The 20,431-nt window shown below is 41.0% G+C and overlaps 1 protein-coding gene across 1 annotated transcript; it reads left to right on the forward strand.

Annotated features, from left to right (window-relative positions):
- The first annotated feature begins 15,391 nt into the window (after positions 1-15,391).
- Positions 15,392-17,100, forward strand: LOC109908698 (iroquois-class homeodomain protein IRX-3-like). The gene is made up of 2 exons (XM_020507350.2): positions 15,392-15,800; positions 16,029-17,100. Exons 1-2 carry the CDS (start codon positions 15,594-15,596, stop codon positions 16,800-16,802), a joined length of 981 nt encoding a protein of 326 aa, XP_020362939.1. The 5' UTR covers positions 15,392-15,593; the 3' UTR covers positions 16,803-17,100.
- The last annotated feature ends 3,331 nt before the right edge of the window (positions 17,101-20,431 follow it).

A 20,431-nucleotide genomic window follows, 5' to 3' on the forward strand; every position in this document is an offset into this window, starting at 1 on the left:
GACGATTCTTCACAGAGGAACTCTGGAGCTCTGTCAGATTGACCATCAGGTTCTTGGTCACCTCCCTGACCAAGGCTCTTCTTCCCCGATCGCTCAGTTTGGCTGGGCGGCCAGCTCTAGGAAGAGTCTTGTGGTTCTAAACATCTTCCATTTAAGAATGGTGGAAGCCACTGTTCTTGGGGACCTTCAATGCTGCAGACCTTTTTTGGTACTCTTCCCCTTTTTTGGTACTCTGTGCCTCGACACAATCCTGTCTCTGAGCTCTACAGACAATTCCTTTGACCTCATGGCTTGGTTCTTGCGCCGACATGCACTGTCAACTGTGGGACCTTATATAGACAAGTGTGTGCCTTTCCAAATCATGTCCAATCAATTGAATTTACCACAGGTGGACTACAATCAAGTTGTAGAAACATCTCAAGGATGATCAATGGAACAGGATGCACCTGAACTAAATTTCAAGTCTCATAGCAAAGGGGCTGAATACTTATGTACAGATGAAGTCGGAAGTTTACATACACCTTAGCCAAATACATTTAATCTCAGTTTTTCACAATTCCTGACATTTCATCCTAGTAAAAATGCACTGTTTTAGGTCAGTTAGGATCACCACTTTATTTTAAGAATGTGAAATGTCAGAATAATATTAGAGAGAAGGATTTATTTCAGCTTTTATTTCTTTCATTGAATTCCCAGTGGGTCAGAAGTTTACATACACTCAATTAGTATTTCGTAGCATTACCTTTAAATTGTTTAACTTGGGTCAAATGTTTCAGGTAGCCTTCCACAAGCTTCCCACAATATGTTGGGTGAATTTTGTCCCATTCCTCCTGACAGAGCTGGTGTAACGGAGTCAGGTTTGTAGGCCTCCTTGCTCGCACACGCTTTTTCAGTTCTGCCCACAAATGTTCTATATTATTGAGGTCAGGGCTTTGTGATGGCCACTCCAATACCTTGACTTTGTTGTCCTTAAGCCATTTTGCCACCACAACTTTGGAAGTATGCTTGGGTTTATTGTCCATAATAATGGGAAGACCCATTTGCGATCAAGCTCTAACTTCATGACTGATGTCTTGAGATTTTGCTTCAATATATCCACATAATTTTCCTGCCTCATGATGCCATCTATTTTGTGAAGTGCACCAGTCCCTCTTGCAGCAAAACACCCCCACAACATTATGCTGCCACCCTTGTGTTTCACGGTTGGGATGGTGTTCTTCGGCTTGCAAGCCTCCCCCTTTTTCCACCAAACATTACAATGGTCATTATGGTCAAACAGTTCTATTTTTGTTTCATCAGACCAGAGAACATTTCTCCCAAAAGTATCATCTTTGTCCCAATGTGCAGTTGCAAACCGTAGTCTGGCTTTTTTATGGCGGTTTTGGAGCAGTGCCTTCTTCCTTACTGAGCGGCCTCTCAGATTATGTAGATATAGGACTCGGTTTACTGTGGATAAATGTACTTTTATACCCGTTTCCTCCAGCATCTTCACAAGGTCCTTTGCTGCTGTTCTGGGATTGATTTGCACTTTTCGCACCAAAGTACATTAATCTCTAGGAGACAGAACATGTCTCATTCCTGAGCGGTATGATGTCTGCGTGGTCCCATGGTGTTTATACTTGCGTACTATTGTTTGTACAGATGAACATGGTACCTTCAGGTGTTTAGAAATTGCTCCCAAGGATGAGCCAGACTTGTGGAGGTCTACAATTTTTTTCTGAGGTCTTGGCTGATTTCTTTTGATTTCCCCATGATGTCAAGCAAAGAGGCACTGAGTTTGAAGGTAGGCCTTGACATACATCCACATGTACACCTTCAATTGTCTCAAATTATGTCAGTTAGCCTATCAGAAGCTTCTAACGCTATGACATAATTTTCTGGAATTTTCCAAGCTGTTTGAAGGCCCAGTCAACATAGTGTATGTAAACTTCTGACCCACTGGAATTGTGATACAGTGAATTACAAGTGAAATAATCAGTCTGTAAACAAATTGTTGGAAAAATTACTTGTCATGCACAAAGTAGATGTCCTAACCGACTTGCCAAAACCATTGTTTGTTAACATGAAATTTGTGGAGTGGTTGAACATTTGTTTTAATGACTCCAACCTAAGTGTATGTAAACTTCCGACTTCAACTGTAAATACCTATTTACGTAATTCTTTTTTTTTTTCATTTTTCAAACATTCTAAAAACCTGTTTCCGCTTTGTCATTTTTGGATATTGTGTGTAGATTGCTGAACATTTTTATTTATTTAATCCATTTTAGAATAAAGCTGTAATGTAACAAAATGTGAAAAAGTAAAGTGGTCTGAATACTTTCTGAAGGCACTGTATGTATGCTTTTATGGCATAGAGAGCTCTAACTATTGACCTGTTTTTTTGTTTGTTTACCGCTTTGATTGTATTGTAGCAATCTTCAAACATTATTTGATTGTCATTTTATTCAATTTAAAAAGTCTCATTTTATTGTAGAGAGAAAAATGTTACAAAAACTTTACATATGGAGCTATTTTGCAATTCTGCATTGATTTTTGTCTTGTTCTTTCAATTTAGTCTGTATTTGAATTTTACTTGCCTTTTTCTCACACCGTGTTTAATTATGAAAGCAAACAAGCAGGTGGAATGCAAACATTATTTCTTGTTGCGAGGGCTGATGTGACATTCCAGATTTGAAGTGCCATGTTTATATGTTGATTGCATTCTGTTGTCAGTTGGTTAATAAGGGATGTTGTTTTGTATAAGTTCATCCTCAGTATTTACATTGTATTTCTATTGAAGGTCAAAACAATAACAGATTATTGGCATAGAATAGTCAGTTCACAATGAAGTGGCTGTCTTCTAAGATTTTGAAACAAGAGTTAATTGATGTGCCATGACTTTCCATCGTGTGTTTTTTCTCAAGTTGTCAGTATTGCCTCAGTCTGAACTTGTTTTGTTTTGCACATTATTTATATTTTAGTAAATATTTTGATATTAAACTGCCATTTTGTGCTACAAATGTTGTATCTTCACTTTTTAATCTTTTTGACAGCAACAGTAGGGTGAATTTTACCAAGTAAACTTAGTTCTTAAATGGGTACTTATATCAACTGTGGGGATGGTCTTAAGATTACTCAATGCATAATAAAATATTTTCCTTATACATAGGGGTAATATAACAAGATTACACTTAATTAAATCTTCAGCTTTAAGCCCATAGTTCCTCTCACATTATGACTCCTCCTTCCCAACAACAAGAAATGAAACTTGTGAGAACGCATTTAAAATACAATAAATGGTAATACACTCACTTGTTTTCTAAGCCTCCTTTGATCTACATCAACCTCCTCACTCCTCACTTTGCACTTTAAATATCGGTCCTGGTTACTCTCCATAAGGCTTTAGTCCTTAATTCCAGATTAGTCGAAAAGGGCAGCACCACTTGCTTTTGGGGTTTGGGGTATCAGAAGACATGGAGGCACAGAGCAAGTGTTTTGTGCTTCAATTCTGAGGGGGAGGTTGTTGGGGGATGGGATAAGAGGGGAGTTTCTGTAATAGATACTTATCTTACTGCCCTCAAGCCCTCAAACAAAGTCCCCCTATGAAGAGATTATAACCCAGGGAGGGCACATTAACTCTAATTCCATGCTTTGAGGCCTAGGCACCCCATACCAACCCCCTGCTCACATACCCCACCCCCTCGATACCACCCCCTGCCCCACTGCCTAGCCCCCCATACCATCACCTGGCCTGGCTATAACTACCCCTTACCCCACTTACATCTACCCTTCTGTTGTAGGGGCTACCTTGTATCTGGGCCATGTATGAGGAGACCTTGTGGCTACACACTAGGGGTATGTGTGTGTGTGTGTGTGCGTGCATGCGTGTGTGTGTGTGTGTGCTCGTAAGCGTGGGGGGGGGGGGTAGCGGGGAGGGGCTTAGGGTTAGTGTTTCAATAGCACGCTGTTTCTAATGAAAAGCTTTCAGGGGTGCATACTGCTGTGTAACCGATTCCCCTCTCTGAAGAGATTAGGAGCTACATTGTTGGTTTGGTTGCTCATTTCCATGAGAGCACTGCCTCCCACCAGCGCCTGCTTGCTATTGTTATCAAGGGGTTGAAACACAGAGAACCAGTGCCCCTGGCTTCCTTGTAGCCTTTGTTTTACAAATTGGCCAAAATGTAGATGTCACGTCACAGATGCTTTACAAGCTCATTATGCTGGCTGTGAAGGTATAGTAAAAAAGATTCTAGCTGCATGAACTTCAGTTTGTTACATTTTGAAGAGTTACTTTCTTCTGCTTCCTCCATTTCCTAGCGCTTTAACAAAACAATCTTACATTACTTTGAGCAACATTATAGATATTACAATGAATGAAACATATTCTATATTCTTAAATGTAGCGTTTCATGCCCATGCACATCGAGTAGCAGTGAAATGATTTGCCACAAATATTAGTGTACGTTAGCAATGAATTATTTCTCATATTGTGGATGGTTATCTGCTAATGATGATAATAAGTGGAATCTTGTAGCATGTAGAAGAAGTACTCCCATGTCACGTTATATGTTCTACTGTAGCTACTGTCATATACAGTGCCTTGCGAAAGTATTCGGCCCCCTTGAACTTTGCGACCTTTTGCCACATTTCAGGCTTCAAACATAAAGATATAAAACTGTATTTTTTTGTGAAGAATCAACAACAAGTGGGACACAATCATGAAGTGGAACGACGTTTATTGGATATTTCAAACTTTTTTAACAAATCAAAAACTGAAAAATTGGGCGTGCAAAATTATTCAGCCCCCTTAAGTTAATACTTTGTAGCGCCACCTTTTGCTGCGATTACAGCTGTAAGTCGCTTGGGTTATGTCTCTATCAGTTTTGCACATCGAGAGACTGAAATCTTTTCCCATTCCTCCTTGCAAAACAGCTCGAGCTCAGTGAGGTTGGATGGAGAGCATTTGTGAACAGCAGTTTTCAGTTCTTTCCACAGATTCTCGATTGGATTCAGGTCTGGACTTTGACTTGGCCATTCTAACACCTGGATATGTTTATTTTTGAACCATTCCATTGTAGATTTTGCTTTATGTTTTGGATCATTGTCCTGTTGGAAGACAAATCTCCGTCCCAGTCTCAGGTCTTTTGCAGACTCCATCAGGTTTTCTTCCAGAATGGTTCTGTATTTGGCTCCATCCATCTTCCCATCAATTTTAACCATCTTCCCTGTCCCTGCTGAAGAAAAGCAGGCCCAAACCATGATGCTGCCACCACCATGTTTGACAGTGGGGATGCTGTGTTCAGGGTGATGAGCTGTGTTGCTTTTATGCCAAACATAATGTTTTGCATTGTTGCCAAAAAGTTCAATTTTGGTTTCATCTGACCAGAGCACCTTCCACATGTTTGGTGTGTATCCCAGGTGGCTTGTGGCAAACTTTAAACGACACTTTTTATGGATATCTTTAAGAAATGGCTTTCTTCTTGCCACTCTTCCATAAAGGCCAGATTTGTGCAATATACGACTGATTGTTGTCCTATGGACAGTGTCTCCCACCTCAGCTGTAGATCTCTGCAGTTCATCCAGAGCGATCATGGGCCTCTTGGCTGCATCTCTGATCAGTCTTCTCCTTGTATGAGCGGAAAGTTTAGAGGGACGGCCAGGTCTTGGTAGATTTGCAGTGGTCTGATACTCCTTCCATTTCAATATTATCGCTTGCACAGTGCTCCTTGGGATGTTTAAAGCTTGGGAAATCTTTTTGTATCCAAATCCGGCTTTAAACTTCTTCACAACAGTATCTCGGACCTGCCTGGTGTGTTCCTTGTTCTTCATGATGCTCTCTGCGCTTTTAACGGACCTCTGAGACTATCACAGTGCAGGTGCATTTATACGGAGACTTGATTACACACAGGTGGATTGTATTTATCATCATTAGTCATTTAGGTCAACATTGGATCATTCAGAGATCCTCACTGAACTTCTGGAGAGAGTTTGCTGCACTGAAAGTAAAGGGGCTGAATAATTTTGCACGCCCAATTTTTCAGTTTTTGATTCGTTAAAAAAGTTTGAAATATCCAATAAATGTCGTTCCACTTCATGATTGTGTCCCACTTGTTGTTGATTCTTCACAAAAAAATACAGTTTTATATCTTTATGTTTGAAGCCTGAAATGTGGCAAAAGGTCGCAAAGTTGAAGGGGGCTGAATACTTTCGCAAGGCACTGTAGTATAATATGTGCTCCCAGGTGGCGCAGCGGTCTAAGGTACTGCATCTCAGTGCAAGAGTTGTTACTACAGTCCCTGGTTTGAATCCAGGGTGTATCACATCCGACTGTGATTGGCAGTCCCAAAAGGCGGCTCACAATTGGCCCAGCGTCGTCCTTAACTGACTTGCCTAATTAAATAAAGGTTCAATAAAAAAATACAAATAAATGTGTGTCTGTGGGTGTTCACTATAACATTTTCTATAATATGTAATTCTGTGTCTACATTGCTATTCCTGACTTTAATGAATAAACCATGTACACTCCTGGGCAGCAGGGCATGTTCACTTGCATATGCGTGGTGGAGGCCACCTTACCAAATCAATGTTTATTGGTTGCGTACACAGTTTTGCAGGTGTAGCAAAATGCGTATGTATCTAGCTCCAGCAACGCAGCAATATCTAAAAATAGAATTACAATGCACACACAAATCCCAAATTAATAAATAAATAGCAAGAAATTAGGATATCATATCAAAAATCTAATTTTATTTGTCACATACACCTGTTTAGCAGATGTTATTGCAGGTGTTACGAGCAATGTCAGAGTCCGGAATACAAATCAAATTGTTTTTGTCACATCCTTAGTAAACAACAGGTGTAGACTAACAGTGAAATGCTTATTTACGGGCCCTTCCCAACAATGCAGAGAGAAAAAAGAAAAACAACCTAAAATGACAAGAGCAATGAATACACAATGAGTAACAATAACTTGGCTATAGACATTGCCTTCAGCATGTATTCATACCCCTTAACTTATTCCACATTTTGTTGTTACAGCCTGAACTCAAAATGGCTTAAATAAATGTTTTTCATACCCATCTACACACAATACGCCATAATGACAAAGTGAAAAAACATGTTTTTAGAAATGTATTGAAAATTAAATCCAGACATATTTAATTTACATAAGTATTCACACCCGAGTCAGCACTTTGTAGGAGCACCTTTGTTGATGATTACAGCTTTGAATCGTCTTGGGTATGTCTGTATCAGCTTTGCTCATCTGGATTTGGGGATTTTCTCCCATTCTTCTTTGCAGATTTTCTCAAGTTCTGTTAAGTTAGATGGGGAGCGGCTGTGAACAGCAATCTTCAAGTCTTTCCACAGATTTTCAATGGGATACAAGTCTGGGCTTTGACTGGGTCACTCAAGGACTTTCACATTCTTGTTCTGAAGCCATTCCAGCATTGCTTTGGATGTATGCCCCCAGTCTAAGGTTGTTTGCACTCTAAAGGAGGTTCTCATCAAAAATGTGCCTGTATTTGACTCCATTCATTGTACCCTCTATCCTTACCAGTCTCGTAGTCTCTGCCACTGAAAAGCATCCCCATAGCATGATGCTACCACCTCCATGCTTCACCGTAGGGATGGTGTTTTCTCCAGACATAGCGCTTTGCATTCAGGCCAAAGAGTAACATTTTTGTCTCATCAGACCACAGAATCTCATAGTCTTTCACATGCCTTTTTGCAAACTCCAGGCGTGCTGTCATGAGATTTTTTCTCTATTGGCTTCCATCTGGCCACTCTCCCATAAAGCCCAGATTGGTGAAGTGCTGTAGAGACTTGTCCTTCTGGCAGGTTCTCCCAAATCAGCCAAGGAACTCTGTAGTTCTGTCAGAGTGGTCACTAGGTTCTTGGTCACCTTCCCATCCAATGTCCTTCTTGCCCGGTGGTTCAGTTTGGTTGGACAGCCAGCTCAAGGCAGTGTCTGGGTAGTTCAACATTTTTTCAATTTCCCAACGATTGAGACCACTTTGCTCTTGGAAAAAGTTTATTGGACTTCATGGTATAGTTTCTGCTCGGACATGCACTGTCAACTGTGGGACCTTATATAGACAGGTGTGTTTCTTTCTGAGTCATGTCCAAACAATTGAATTGGCCACAGAATGACTCCAAGTTGTAGTGACGTCTCATGGATTATCAAAGGAAATTGGATGAACCTGAGCTCAATTTGGAGTGCCATAGCAAAGGGGTGTGAATACCTATGTAAATGTGATTTCTATATTTAATTTTCATTCACTTTGGTAAAATTTCTAAAACTTGTTTTCACTTTGTCATTATGGGGTATTGTGTGTAGATGGGTCAAATAAAAAATAAAAATATTGAATTCAGGCTGTAACACAACAAAATGTGGAACTATTTAGCAGTCTTATGGCTTGGGGGTAGAAGCTATTCAGGGTCCTCAGTGTCCTGTTGGTTCCAGACTTGGTTAGCGTGGCAGATGTGTGAACACTGAGCTGTAGTCGATGAACAGCATTCTCACATAGGTGTTCCTCTTGTCCAGGTGGGACAGGGTAGTGTGGAGTGCAATAGAGATTGTATCATCTTTTGATGCATTGGGGCGGTATGCAAATTAGAGTGGGTCCAGGGTGTCTGGACTGATGGAGCTGATATGAGCCATGACCAGCCTTTCAAAGCATTTCATGGCTACAGATGTGAGTGCTACAGGGCGATAGTTATTTAGACAGGTTACCTAGGCACAGGGCTAATGCGGTTTGCTTGAAACATGTAGGTATTACAGACTGGGTCAGGGAGTGGTTGAAAATGTCAGTGAAGACACTTGCCAGCTGGTCAGTGCATTTTCTGTGTACGCATCCTGGTAATCCATCTGGCCCTGTGGCCTTGTGAACTTGTTTAATGGTCTTACTCACATCGGCTATGGAGAGCAAGATCACACAGTCATCCAGAATAGCTGGTGCTCTCATGCATGGTTCAGTGTTGCTTGCCTCGAAGCGAGCATAGAATAATTTTAGCTTGTCTGATGGGCAGTTCGTGGCAGGGTTTCCCTTTGTAATCCGTGATAGTTTGCAAGCCCTGCCACATCTGAAGAGCATCAGAGCCGGCGTAGCAGGATTCAATCTTAGTCCTGTATTGGCTGTTTGATGGCTCGTTGGAAGTCGTAGTTGGATTTCTTATAAGCATCCTGATTTGACACCCACTCCTTGGAAGTGGAAGCTCTAGCATTTAGCTCAGTGTGGCTGTTTCCTGTAATCCATGGCTTCTGGCTGGGATATGTACATATGGTCACTGTGGGGACGACGTCATTGATGCACTTATTAATGAAGCTGGTGACTGATGTGGTAAACGCCTCAATGTTATCGGATGAATCCCGGAACATATTTCAGTCTGTGCTAGCAAAATAGTCCTGTAGCTTAACATCCACTTCACTTCTGTATTGAGTACTTCCTGTTTTAGTTTTTGCTTGTCAGCAGGAATCAGGAGGATAGAGTTATGGTAAGATTTGCCAAAGGGGGGGTGAGGGAGAGCCTTGTATGCATTTCTGTGTAGGGAGTGAAGGTGATCTATAATTTTATCGCCTCCAGTTGCTCAGGTGACATGCTGGTAAAAATGTGGTAAAACTGATTTCAGTTTCCTTGCATTAAAACCACCGTCCACGGAAGCGCCGCCTCTGGCTGTGCATTTTCTTGTTTGCTTATGGCCCTATACAGCTCATTAAGTGCCAGCATTGGTTTGGAGTGGTAAATAGACTTCTTCTAAAAATATAGATGAAAACTCTCTTGGTAAATAGTATGGTCTGCAGTTTATGAGGTTTTCTAGCTCAGGCGAGTTACAACTCCAGACTTCCTTAACATTAGAGATCACACACCATCTGTTGATAAAAAAGAGAACCCACCCCCAATGTTACACGAGGCTGCCGACCGGTCTTGACAATGTATGGCAACGTTTTCTGTCACTGGAAATGATGGCAGAGACATTATGTCACAACACAAATTTGCAGAATTGTTCAGTATCCCGTAAAATGGCTGCTATCCAATGCAGTGCCATCATTCAGTATGGACAGTATATGAATAGAAAAGGTGTGCACAGCAGTAGTGATATATGGTGAGCCATGATTAGTTAACAGTATACAGTGGGGAGAACAAGTATTTGATACACTGCCCATTTTGCAGGTTTTCCTACTTACAAAGCATGTAGAGGTCTGTCATTTTTATCATAGGTACACTTCAACTGTGAGAGATGGAATCTAAAACAGAAATCCAGAAAATCACATTGTATGATTTTTAAGTAATTAATTTACATTTCATTGCATGACATAAGTATTTGATCACCTACCAACCAGTAAGAATTACGGCTCTCACAGACCTGTTAGTTTTTCTTTAAGAAGCCCTCCTGTTCTCCACTCATTACCTGTATTAACTGCACCTGTTTGAACTCGTTACTTGTATAAAAGACACCTGTCCACACACTCAATCAAACAGACTCCAACCTCTGCACAATGGTCAAGACCAGAGAGCTGTGTAAGGACATCATGGATAAAATTGTAGACCTGCACAAGGCTGGGATGGGCTACAGGACAATAGGCAAGCAGCTTGGTGAGAAGGGAACAACTGTTGGCGCAATTATTAGAAAATGGAAGAAGTTCAAGATGACGGTCAATCACCCTCGGTCTGGGGCTCCATGCAAGATCTCACCTCGTGGGGAATCAATGATCATGAGGAAGGTGAGGGATCAGCCCAGAACTACACGGCAGGACCTGGTCAATGACCTGAAGAGAACTGGGACCACAGTCTCAAAGAAAGCCATTAGCAACACACTACGCTGTCATGGATTCAAATCCTGCAGCGCACGCAAGGTCCCCCTGCTCAAGCCAGCGCATGTCCAGGCCGTCTGAAGTTTGGTAATGACCATCTGGATGATCCAGAGGAGGAATGGGAGAAGGTCATGTGGTCTGATGAGGCAAAAATAGAGCTTTTTGGTCTAAACTCCACTCGCCGTGTTTGGAGGAAGAAGAAGGATGAGTACAACCCCATGAACACCATCCCAACCGTGAAGCATGGAGGTGGAAACATCATTCTTTGGGGATGCTTTTCTGCAAAGGGGACAGGACGACTGCACCGTATTGAGGGGAGGATGGGTGGGGCCATGTATCGCTAGATCTTGCCGAATAACCTCCTTCCCTCAGTGAGAGCATTGAAGATGGGTCGTGGCTGGGTCTTCCAGCATGACAACGACCCGAAACCCACAGCCAGGGCAACTAAGGAGTGGCGCCGTAAGAAGCATCTCGAAGTCCTGGAGTGGCCTAGCCAGTCTCCAGACCTGAACCCAATAGAAAATATTTGGAGGGGTTCTCCCCACTGTATATATACACCTGTAAAGTTGGTAAAACAGTCTGTAAACATATTAAAATGACCACTGTTCAATGACTCTATGAACGTAGGGCAGCAGTCTCTAGCACTGGAGTAATATGAGCAATTGTTTTGGTTCTAGTCAAGATTCTGTCTCTGAGGAGAGGCTTACAGCTAACGAGCTACTCTGGTACAGCAAGCCCGCTGGAGAACTACCCTTGCTGGACAGACAGGCTGGGCAAGCTGGGGGTCCTGGGGGCCAACTTAGGCCCCCAAGGGGTGGTGGTGGTGGAGCAGGCCAGAGGGCCCCAACGTCCAATGCAGCAGAGGGCCCAACAAGCACCACCAGCAGTCATTCAGTCCCCCAGCTGTCGGCCTGTCCGTCACAGCCTAACGAATATGGCTTGTAACTCACCCAGCAGAGGGCTGTCAATCAGTGCACACCCAGGAGGGAACAGCGGGGCGGAACACCGGCCCACCACCAAGATACTAACAAAGACATACTTAGAGTTGCAAGCGGTTTCAGCGCCACTTCTCTATTAAAATAATCATGGAGTGGAGCTGATAAGAGTAATGACAAAGGACAAAGAGTTAGGAGGGATGAGAGTCAGGGGGGGTTGATAGCTGGGAGTGGGTGGGAGAGCTTTGACGCTTGGCTTAGAATAGAATCTCATGGGGGGGGGGGGGGGGGAGTTATGTGTTTGTTGTCAATTTGTACTGGTGCTCTTTGATTTTTCACACCAAAATAACAATTAGTTTCAACATTTCGATTTAAGATTTCTGGTAACAATTGTTGTGATTCTTTATCAACTTGAAGAGAATGTATTGTTATATTCATTTTTTTCATGTCATGGGTTGACATTCACTTAATTTCCTGGAAATGGAATGGACCTGGAATGAGTCATTGAGTCAGATTTGAAGAGGAAGTGTCTCTTGCCTCCTATGATTAGATTATATCAGTAGTGATTAATTCTGTATTTGGGTGAATTATTTTCAAATAGCAAGCATTTTATAATTGTATTCCATTCCCTCTTAATGCCAAATATCCAGATGTACCTTCTACTTAGCACTTTCCCTCTACATTATAAGAAGTACAGGTATCTGGATGTTTTTTTTTTTAAGTAACAAGGACTAGGTGTTGAATACTCTGTGGATTCCCTTCAAGCTTTTGTTGTGTTGACATACTTACAGAGATATAGGATCATAATTTGATCACCCTGTTGTTGCAGGAAATTTCCTGCACAGCAGGAAATGCTAACTTGCAGTGTATTCAAGGTTTCAACAGGGTTCTACATTTTGTAATTTCCACTTTAGTATTTCAGACTTGATTTGCCCTAACTAAAAATGTATCAACCCTTACAAAAATGTCCATTAATTATAATCCACATTTCCAGTTGCCGGAGGATTATTTTCCTGCTGTGAGAAACTGGTCAAATTAAGATCCTACATCTGTAGGCCTTTTGTTGGGTCAACTCAGCAGGAGGTGATAGCCAGAAATTGAACTCACACCTAAGACCATTGTTGTTACCAGCTGATCAGAACTCACACTGTTGTCATGGTCCTGGATCTTCTCCTCAATCAGACGCCCGCCCTAGAGGAGGACATTTACATTTCAGTTATTTAGCAGAAGCTCTTATCCAGAGCAACTGTCAGGTGCAATTAGGGTTAAGTGCCTGGCTCACGGACACATTGACCAATTTTTCACATGGTCGGCTAGGGGGTTCGAACCAGCGATCTTTCAGTTACTGGCCCAACAGCTAGGATACCTGCCACCCTGAACACAGATATAGGATAGTTTATGTATGAGAATGGGATATTAAAGGCATCATTGAGAGTTCCAATAGAGAAAGTGGGCTCGTACTGTTGTCCTGCATGGCTCTTCTACGGGTTTCAATCAGAGGCCCACTGTTTAGACCCACTGTTAACTGTAGTGACATAGTTATATATATATGTATGAGAATAAGAAATTAAAGGCATCATTGAGGCTTCCAGTCGACTAGAGGGGAACCCTCAATCCATCTCTGATGGACTAAGGTACTTGTCTTGTCTTAAAGGGGGTTGAAACAGATGACAGAGGTTGAAACATTTCCATTCACCTGATCTTGTAACCAGCCAAAAGTTGCATGTGCTGGCCATTTAACACTCACAGTAGACTATCATTAATCTTATCTTGTATACTGTATCTCACATGGAAATGAGGACAATCCTCCTCCATTTGGACACTTTTTTGCACAATCTAGGGACATCCTGAGAGCAAACAATACCTAACCAACCTGTCAGAAGGAGACCAAAACCTGCATTGTAGCTGCAAAAGGAAAATATTTGAAAGGAGAATCTACAAGTCAGACAAAAGCCACTGCCCTGAGCTGTTTGTCTCCTGAGATGTACGGATGACATTAGCTAAGCATCCGAATCTTTGCTCTCCAGTCAACCCATTGTACCAGTTATACATATCCCCTCCCCACCACCACACACACACAAATAAAAAACATTTTTATAACAAAATCTGTGAAATATTGGATTTCCAAAACGTTCAGCATAATGTGAAAATGTAAATCAACATGATGAGTGAAGTGCATTCTGCTAATAGCAGATGCCGGTCAACAGTCTTCTGTTTCAAATTGATCTTATGTTAATTAAATTATTTCCATAAATAAAGAAATCATAGGATATGTAGTTAGTCTATGGATTGTTATTTTATTTGAGACTTTTATGCATGGCTACACTTTTCCTCTGATTAAAAAAAAATACTTTAACAATTCACCCTTTTAGAATTTACCCAGAGAGACCTACTTAGCAGTAGCTACGCACAAAAGGTTGAAACCAAACCACCACATAATACGAGCATCATAAAGTAAAAACGTCTTCTTCAACCAATGTCCCTTTGGAGAAGATGAAAGGGCAGTGGAATAAGATTTGTAATATTTTTTATCGTATCTTTAACAATCCTTCAAGCTCCCTACATTACCATTTGTTATCTCATAATTATCATATACATTAGTAACACCTGTTTTACTTAACAGCTTTTAATTAGCCCCATTGAAACGATATGCTGAAGCCACAACAAAACCATCCGACATGTAAAGGGAGGTCTGTTGTTGTTCAATCACAATAAATTAAGAAAATAGTTCTAAGGTATCGCCAGCCGAAGGCAGGTAACCCATTGCCCCAATGACACCCAAAACATAACCACCCCACCGTTGTTAAATAGGAATAGTAAATTGGTATCTTATAAAACATGTTAGATTTTTTTCGATGTTATATTAATAAATATCACCATAATGCCTACATGTTTTTGTTTCCGTTGAGGGAAATGTAGGATACAGAAACCAATAGCCTAATTCAATCGAGAAATATTAGATGAAACCTCGGACAAATCTAAATAAAACTATATTGAAGATATCACAGTTTCAGTCAATGGTCATGGAAAGAAGCCTGGAAATGTATTAATGTCATTAGGCTAATTCAGTTGGCTAATTCAATTCACAGCTACATGTTCAGACTTCAATTTCAAACAGAAGTCTGATCGTATGACAAGAGACATAGGGTCTGGTGTTAATCCTATTCAAGTCATTTTATTATCCTACAGTGAGTGATGCACAAACAATGTCAAATTCGATGGGAAACTATCGATATTGACATGTAATATGCTATTAGGCTATATTTACCATGAATGGTACGTTTACAACAGTTTCTCTTTCCATTATTATTTTTTATTTTGGAAATGCAGTTTATTTTTTGCCTGAAATGCACTTAATTCCGTTAGATTTTTTTTAAAATAAAGTCATTTACTTTTTGGCATATTTGGAACTGAAAAAATATGTATGGGGACGGGTGATGGCATTGATAAAACTGGTGGCCTACTATAAATTAATAGTTAAGGATCTATAAAGGACCTAACATTATAGATCGTATTGTGACAACAAATAGTCGGCCAAGTGAATTATGAGAGATTCTAGTTTCTAGTATCCTCCTCATCAGAACAAAACTGTGACATTCAAATGAAATATCATTATTCGTCTCTCACCATAGAAATGATTGGTTTGAGATACATTTTACACAGTCTATTTAGCGCCTCTAAGAAACCGTTAAAAGGAACAGCGGAGTTCTCCTTTGATGGGATTTGGTGCGAGTGAAAGCGAGGTATTTTGAACGTAACTGTCAATCACCGCGGTTAAGAACCGCCCATTACTGGATAGGGGTATATTTAGAGCTGGTGAGGGCGCACATTACTGTCATTCAAGCTCTGATAGTCAGGGGGTAAGGATGCCTGCGTCACAAACAGGCAACTTCTTTGAGAGAAATATCAACATGCCCCCTGGATATCAGATACCGTTTTTGGGAGGTCCAGCTGGGGTACAACAGCAACAAGCCCCTTATCTTGCTGCGATGGCTGGGGTACCTTTGACATATTCCGGACTACAGGGATACAACTTCCTCCCCTATCCACACCACAGATACATTGCGAACATGGTAAGTTATTTGACTATATGTTTTCTCTATTGTATACCTAATCAATAACATTTCCAGCTAATAGTCTAAATGTATTCATCATTTATCAATGTCGGAAAAAGAAAGCATTCTACAGGCCTTTTTAATACCAATTAAATATAATGCGTAATTACACACTTAACAAATCAATGTGGTCAGTTATGCACGAATTTAAACATATAATCTAATCACGTTCTCTTATGTTTTCAGAACAACTCTTTCGACCTGAAAGCTGTCTCTCCATATCATCAAGCGCTTCTCGGCCGAGGAGTGCCATTCTACCCGCAATACCGACCTGGCGCAACCGATGACCTGATCAGGGTCGCCAAGGTGGCTACTCGGGAAAGCACCAGCGCGCTCAAGGCCTGGTTGAACGAGCATCTTAAGAACCCGTATCCCACGAAGGGTGAGAAGATCATGCTTGCTATTGTAACCAAGATGAGCCTCACGCAGGTTTCCACTTGGTTTGCCAACGCCAGGCGACGACTGAAGAAGGATAATAGGGTAAACTGGGCGTCCAAGGGGAAATCTGACGAGGAGGGCGAGAGCGACGAAGAGGAGGGCGAGGGCTCTCTGCAGAAAACCCGTTTGGACGAAGAAGATGAGATAGATCCTCCAACCGAAGATGACAATGAGGATATTGGACATAGAGTATCCAACTCAACGACAGAGCCGGTGGATGAGCTCCTTGTGAAACAGTCAAACGACGACAATAGAGCTGGTAGGCTCGCGGCGCACGCGGAAAATGTGGTAAAGAATGACACAGAACCCAAATCATTTCCAGCTAATCTGGAAAGTAAAGATAACGTTGATTGTCAAAAACCCAAAATATGGTCTTTGGCAGAAACCGCGACATCGGAAACGGGGAAAAAGCCCCAGTACAGTGCTTGTCATCCTGGCACACAAGTTGGCAAATTCTGGGCAGAATGGGCATCAAGGAACGGACTGTACATTCCCGTATACCCTGCTCACGATATTCTATAACAGAGCATTTATTATTTAAAACAGTCGAGGACAAATTTTTACATCTTATGCACTTTAAAATACCAAATTCCATGGCGTTGGTATACTTTTTGACGTTGAAACGTGGACTAATTTGCTATGAAAATGCTGAGTATATGTTTGTTAGGCTACTTGTAAGACCAACAACTCTTACAGAACATGTTATGTGTACATATGTGTATATATATTTTCGATGACCAATCTGTAAATTCTTGTTTCATTTGTCTTATCACCAAAAAATATTTTGGTAAAATAAAATCGCTCAAAATATAAAATAAAATGTTCGTGTGTGTTTCACTATTTTCAAGGATCAGTTCTTACAGTAGGCTATTTGGGTTGGGAAAGGTCTGGTAAAGCCACAGTCTGATTTCGACTGAAATGTTACATTATTTTACATTCTCGTGTAGCTTATTATATAGTTTCAGACGCATGTATCCATGCATATTGCCAATATATCTAATGTTAGGAAGCTTAAGCAAGCTGACTGTTGTTGAATAACAACCATCTACAAACAAATGGGTTATAATTTCATTGATAAAACATTATAGAATTTACATATCAAACCTAGATCTGTTAAAATTCATGTATTAGGTTAACTCATTGTTGGTCCATGCAGGATGATAATGGCCTCCACAAATGGCCTACCTTAGGCAACTGACCACATTGGCCAAAAAAAGAAACTGCATGCCTGTTCAATATAAAACAGCAGAACTTTAAATTAGTATAAAATATTCACAATGTAATGCAAATCTATATTATCTTTATGGGAAGTATAAATGGAAACGGGTTAAGTGTTCTGCATCGCCAAACCTCCACAGGTAGAGAGAGATTGTGTGTGTGGTGTGTTTATTTGTAGGAGAGGAACTAACATACACATAAAACAGGAGAGCATACAGTATCTACAGAGTTGGAGGTGAAAGACTGGATAATCCTGTCCCTTGCTAATCACAACCCCTGAGAGGAAAGAAGCCCCTTCACACCACCCCGAGACACACACATCCAGACACACATAGAGGGTTGCGTCGTGCCCTTTTCACAGGTGGGCACAGGTGGCAAATAAGGTGTAATCCCAGACAGAAGAGGACCCAATCTGCCACAAACTAGTGGACATATTTAATTTGATCTCATTACATTAATCCGAGCATACTCTATCCAAGCACACTCTTAAAATCATTGGACATTTTCATTTCTAGTTTTAATTGCGACATGAATATACTTTTTACAGCATCTAAAAGGTCAAGCTAATGTCTATGAGTAGCCTAGCCTTATGACCTCCCAAGATCTTGACATTCTCACAAAAGTATGACAGAGGCTGAAGTCCACCCCCTGACTGATGCTGAAACCTCGAGGTTCTAGTCAGAGCCATTTATAGGGCTCTGTTCTAGTGAAGTACTACCTCCTCCTTGTGGAAAATCGGAGTATATGCCTCTGACACCAAAACAAAACAGGCAGTTTGCATTTGGGTCCCGAGTGGCGCAAGCGGTCTAAGGCACTGCATCTCAGTGCTAGAAGCATACCTACAGACCCTGGTTCAATCCCGTGCAGTATCACAACCGGCTGTGATCTGGAGTCCCATAGGGCGGTGCACAATTGGCCCAGCATCGTCCGGGTTAGCGGAGGGTTTGGCTGGGGAAGGCCGTCATTGTAAATAAGAGTTTGTTCTTAACTGACTTGCCTAGTTAAATAAATAAAATAAATGTCAATTTGCATTGTCTTTAAAGGGTGACTACACTTTCTGATTTGGCCTCAATTTAGATTTGGTTCATCAAGAAATGCTAGCAGCCATGACTGAATTCAAACCTGAATTGGTTTTGTGGTGTGGTTTGATGTGAGTGTCTCTTGTGTGTGTGTTTGCAGATGGGAAGAGTTAGCCAAATTATTTCGCCAATTACCTTCAGCTGACTGGTGTTCCGCCTTGACAAAATTGGTTTGACTTTGGATAGCCTATCTCTGGGGCTTGTGAGGGACTGTCAATAAATTACACAATGGAACTGAGACAATATTTTCATGTTGCACACTTTTTAGATCTCAATAAATAAATAAATACATTTGTACATGAACTTCAAAATGTATAGTTGGACTGAGGTTTTTAATTCATTGAAATTTGGAGCTATTAGAATTTGTACATATTGTCCCAATGTACAGTGCCTTGTAAAAGTATTCACCCCCCTTGGCGTTTTTCCTATTTTGTTGCCTCAGAACCTGCAATTTAAACTGATTTTTATTTGGATTTCATGTAATGGACATACACAAAATAGTCCAAATTGGTGAAGTGAAATTAAAAAACTAACTTGCTTAAAAAAAGTATTCAAAATAAAAAACGGAAAAGTTGTATGCACATGAATATGTATTCACCCCCTTTGCTATTAAGTCCCTAAATAAGATCTGGTGCAACCAATTACCTGCATAAGTCCCAATTAGTTAAATAAAGTCTACCTGTGTGCAATTTAAGTGTCACATGATCTGTCACATGATCTCAGTATATATACACCTGTTCTGAAAGGCCCTAGAGTCTGCAACACCACTAAGCAAGGGGCACCACCAAGCAAGCGGCACCATGAAGACGAAGGAGCTCTCGAAACAGGTCAGGGACAAAGTTGTGGAGAAGTACAGATCAAGGTTGGGTTATAAAAAAATATCAGAAATGTTGAACATCCCACTGAGCACCATTAAATCCATTATTAAAACATTGAAAGAATATGGGAGGTTTACCATGGTATGCGAAAGCATACCATGCGATTATCTGAGAACAGCGCCCAGCAGACAAATCATTACAAACAGTTACCAGCGATAAAATTAATCACTTACCTTTGATTATCTTCATATGGTTGCACTCACAAGACTCCCATTTACTCAATAAATGTTAGTTTTGTTCGATAAAGTCCATCTTTATATCCAAAAACCTCAGTTTCCCCCCCCCGCGTTTTGTTCAGTAATCCACAGGCTCAAGGGCAGTCACAAAAGGCAAACGAAAAATCCGAAAAGTATCATTAAAGTTCGTAGAAACATGTCAAATTATGTTTATAATCAATCCTCAGGTTGTTTTTAGTCATAATAATCAATAATATTTCAATCGGACAAACGCTTCATCAATATAAAACGAAAACAAGAAAGGTGCACTCTCGGTCGCGCACATGAAAAACCTCTGGGACACTGCAGTGTCCACTCATTCAGAGTGGTCTTACTCCCTCATTTTTCAGAATGCAAGCCTGAAACAGTTTCTAAAGACTTTTGACATCTAGTGGAAGCCATAGGAAGTGCATTTTGAGTCCTAAGTCAATGGACTCTGTATAGGCAGTCAATGGGAAAACTACAAACATTTTAAAAATCTACCTTCCTGGATGGATTTTTCTCAGGTTTTCGCCTGCCATTTCAGTTCTGTTATACTCACAGACATTATTGTTAACAGGTTCAGAAACATTGGAGTGTTTTCTATCCAAATCTACTAATTATATGCATATCCTAGCTTCTGGGCCTGAGTAGCAGGCAGTTTACTTTGGGCACGCTTTTCATCCGGAGGTGAAAATAGTGCCCCCTACCCTAGTGAGGTTTAAGCCGTACACTCCACAGAGCTGGGATTTACGGAAGAGTGGACAGAAAAAAGGCATTGC

This window comes from Oncorhynchus kisutch, linkage group LG17 (genome assembly GCF_002021735.2).
Source record: "Oncorhynchus kisutch isolate 150728-3 linkage group LG17, Okis_V2, whole genome shotgun sequence".
NCBI lineage: Eukaryota > Metazoa > Chordata > Actinopteri > Salmoniformes > Salmonidae > Oncorhynchus > Oncorhynchus kisutch.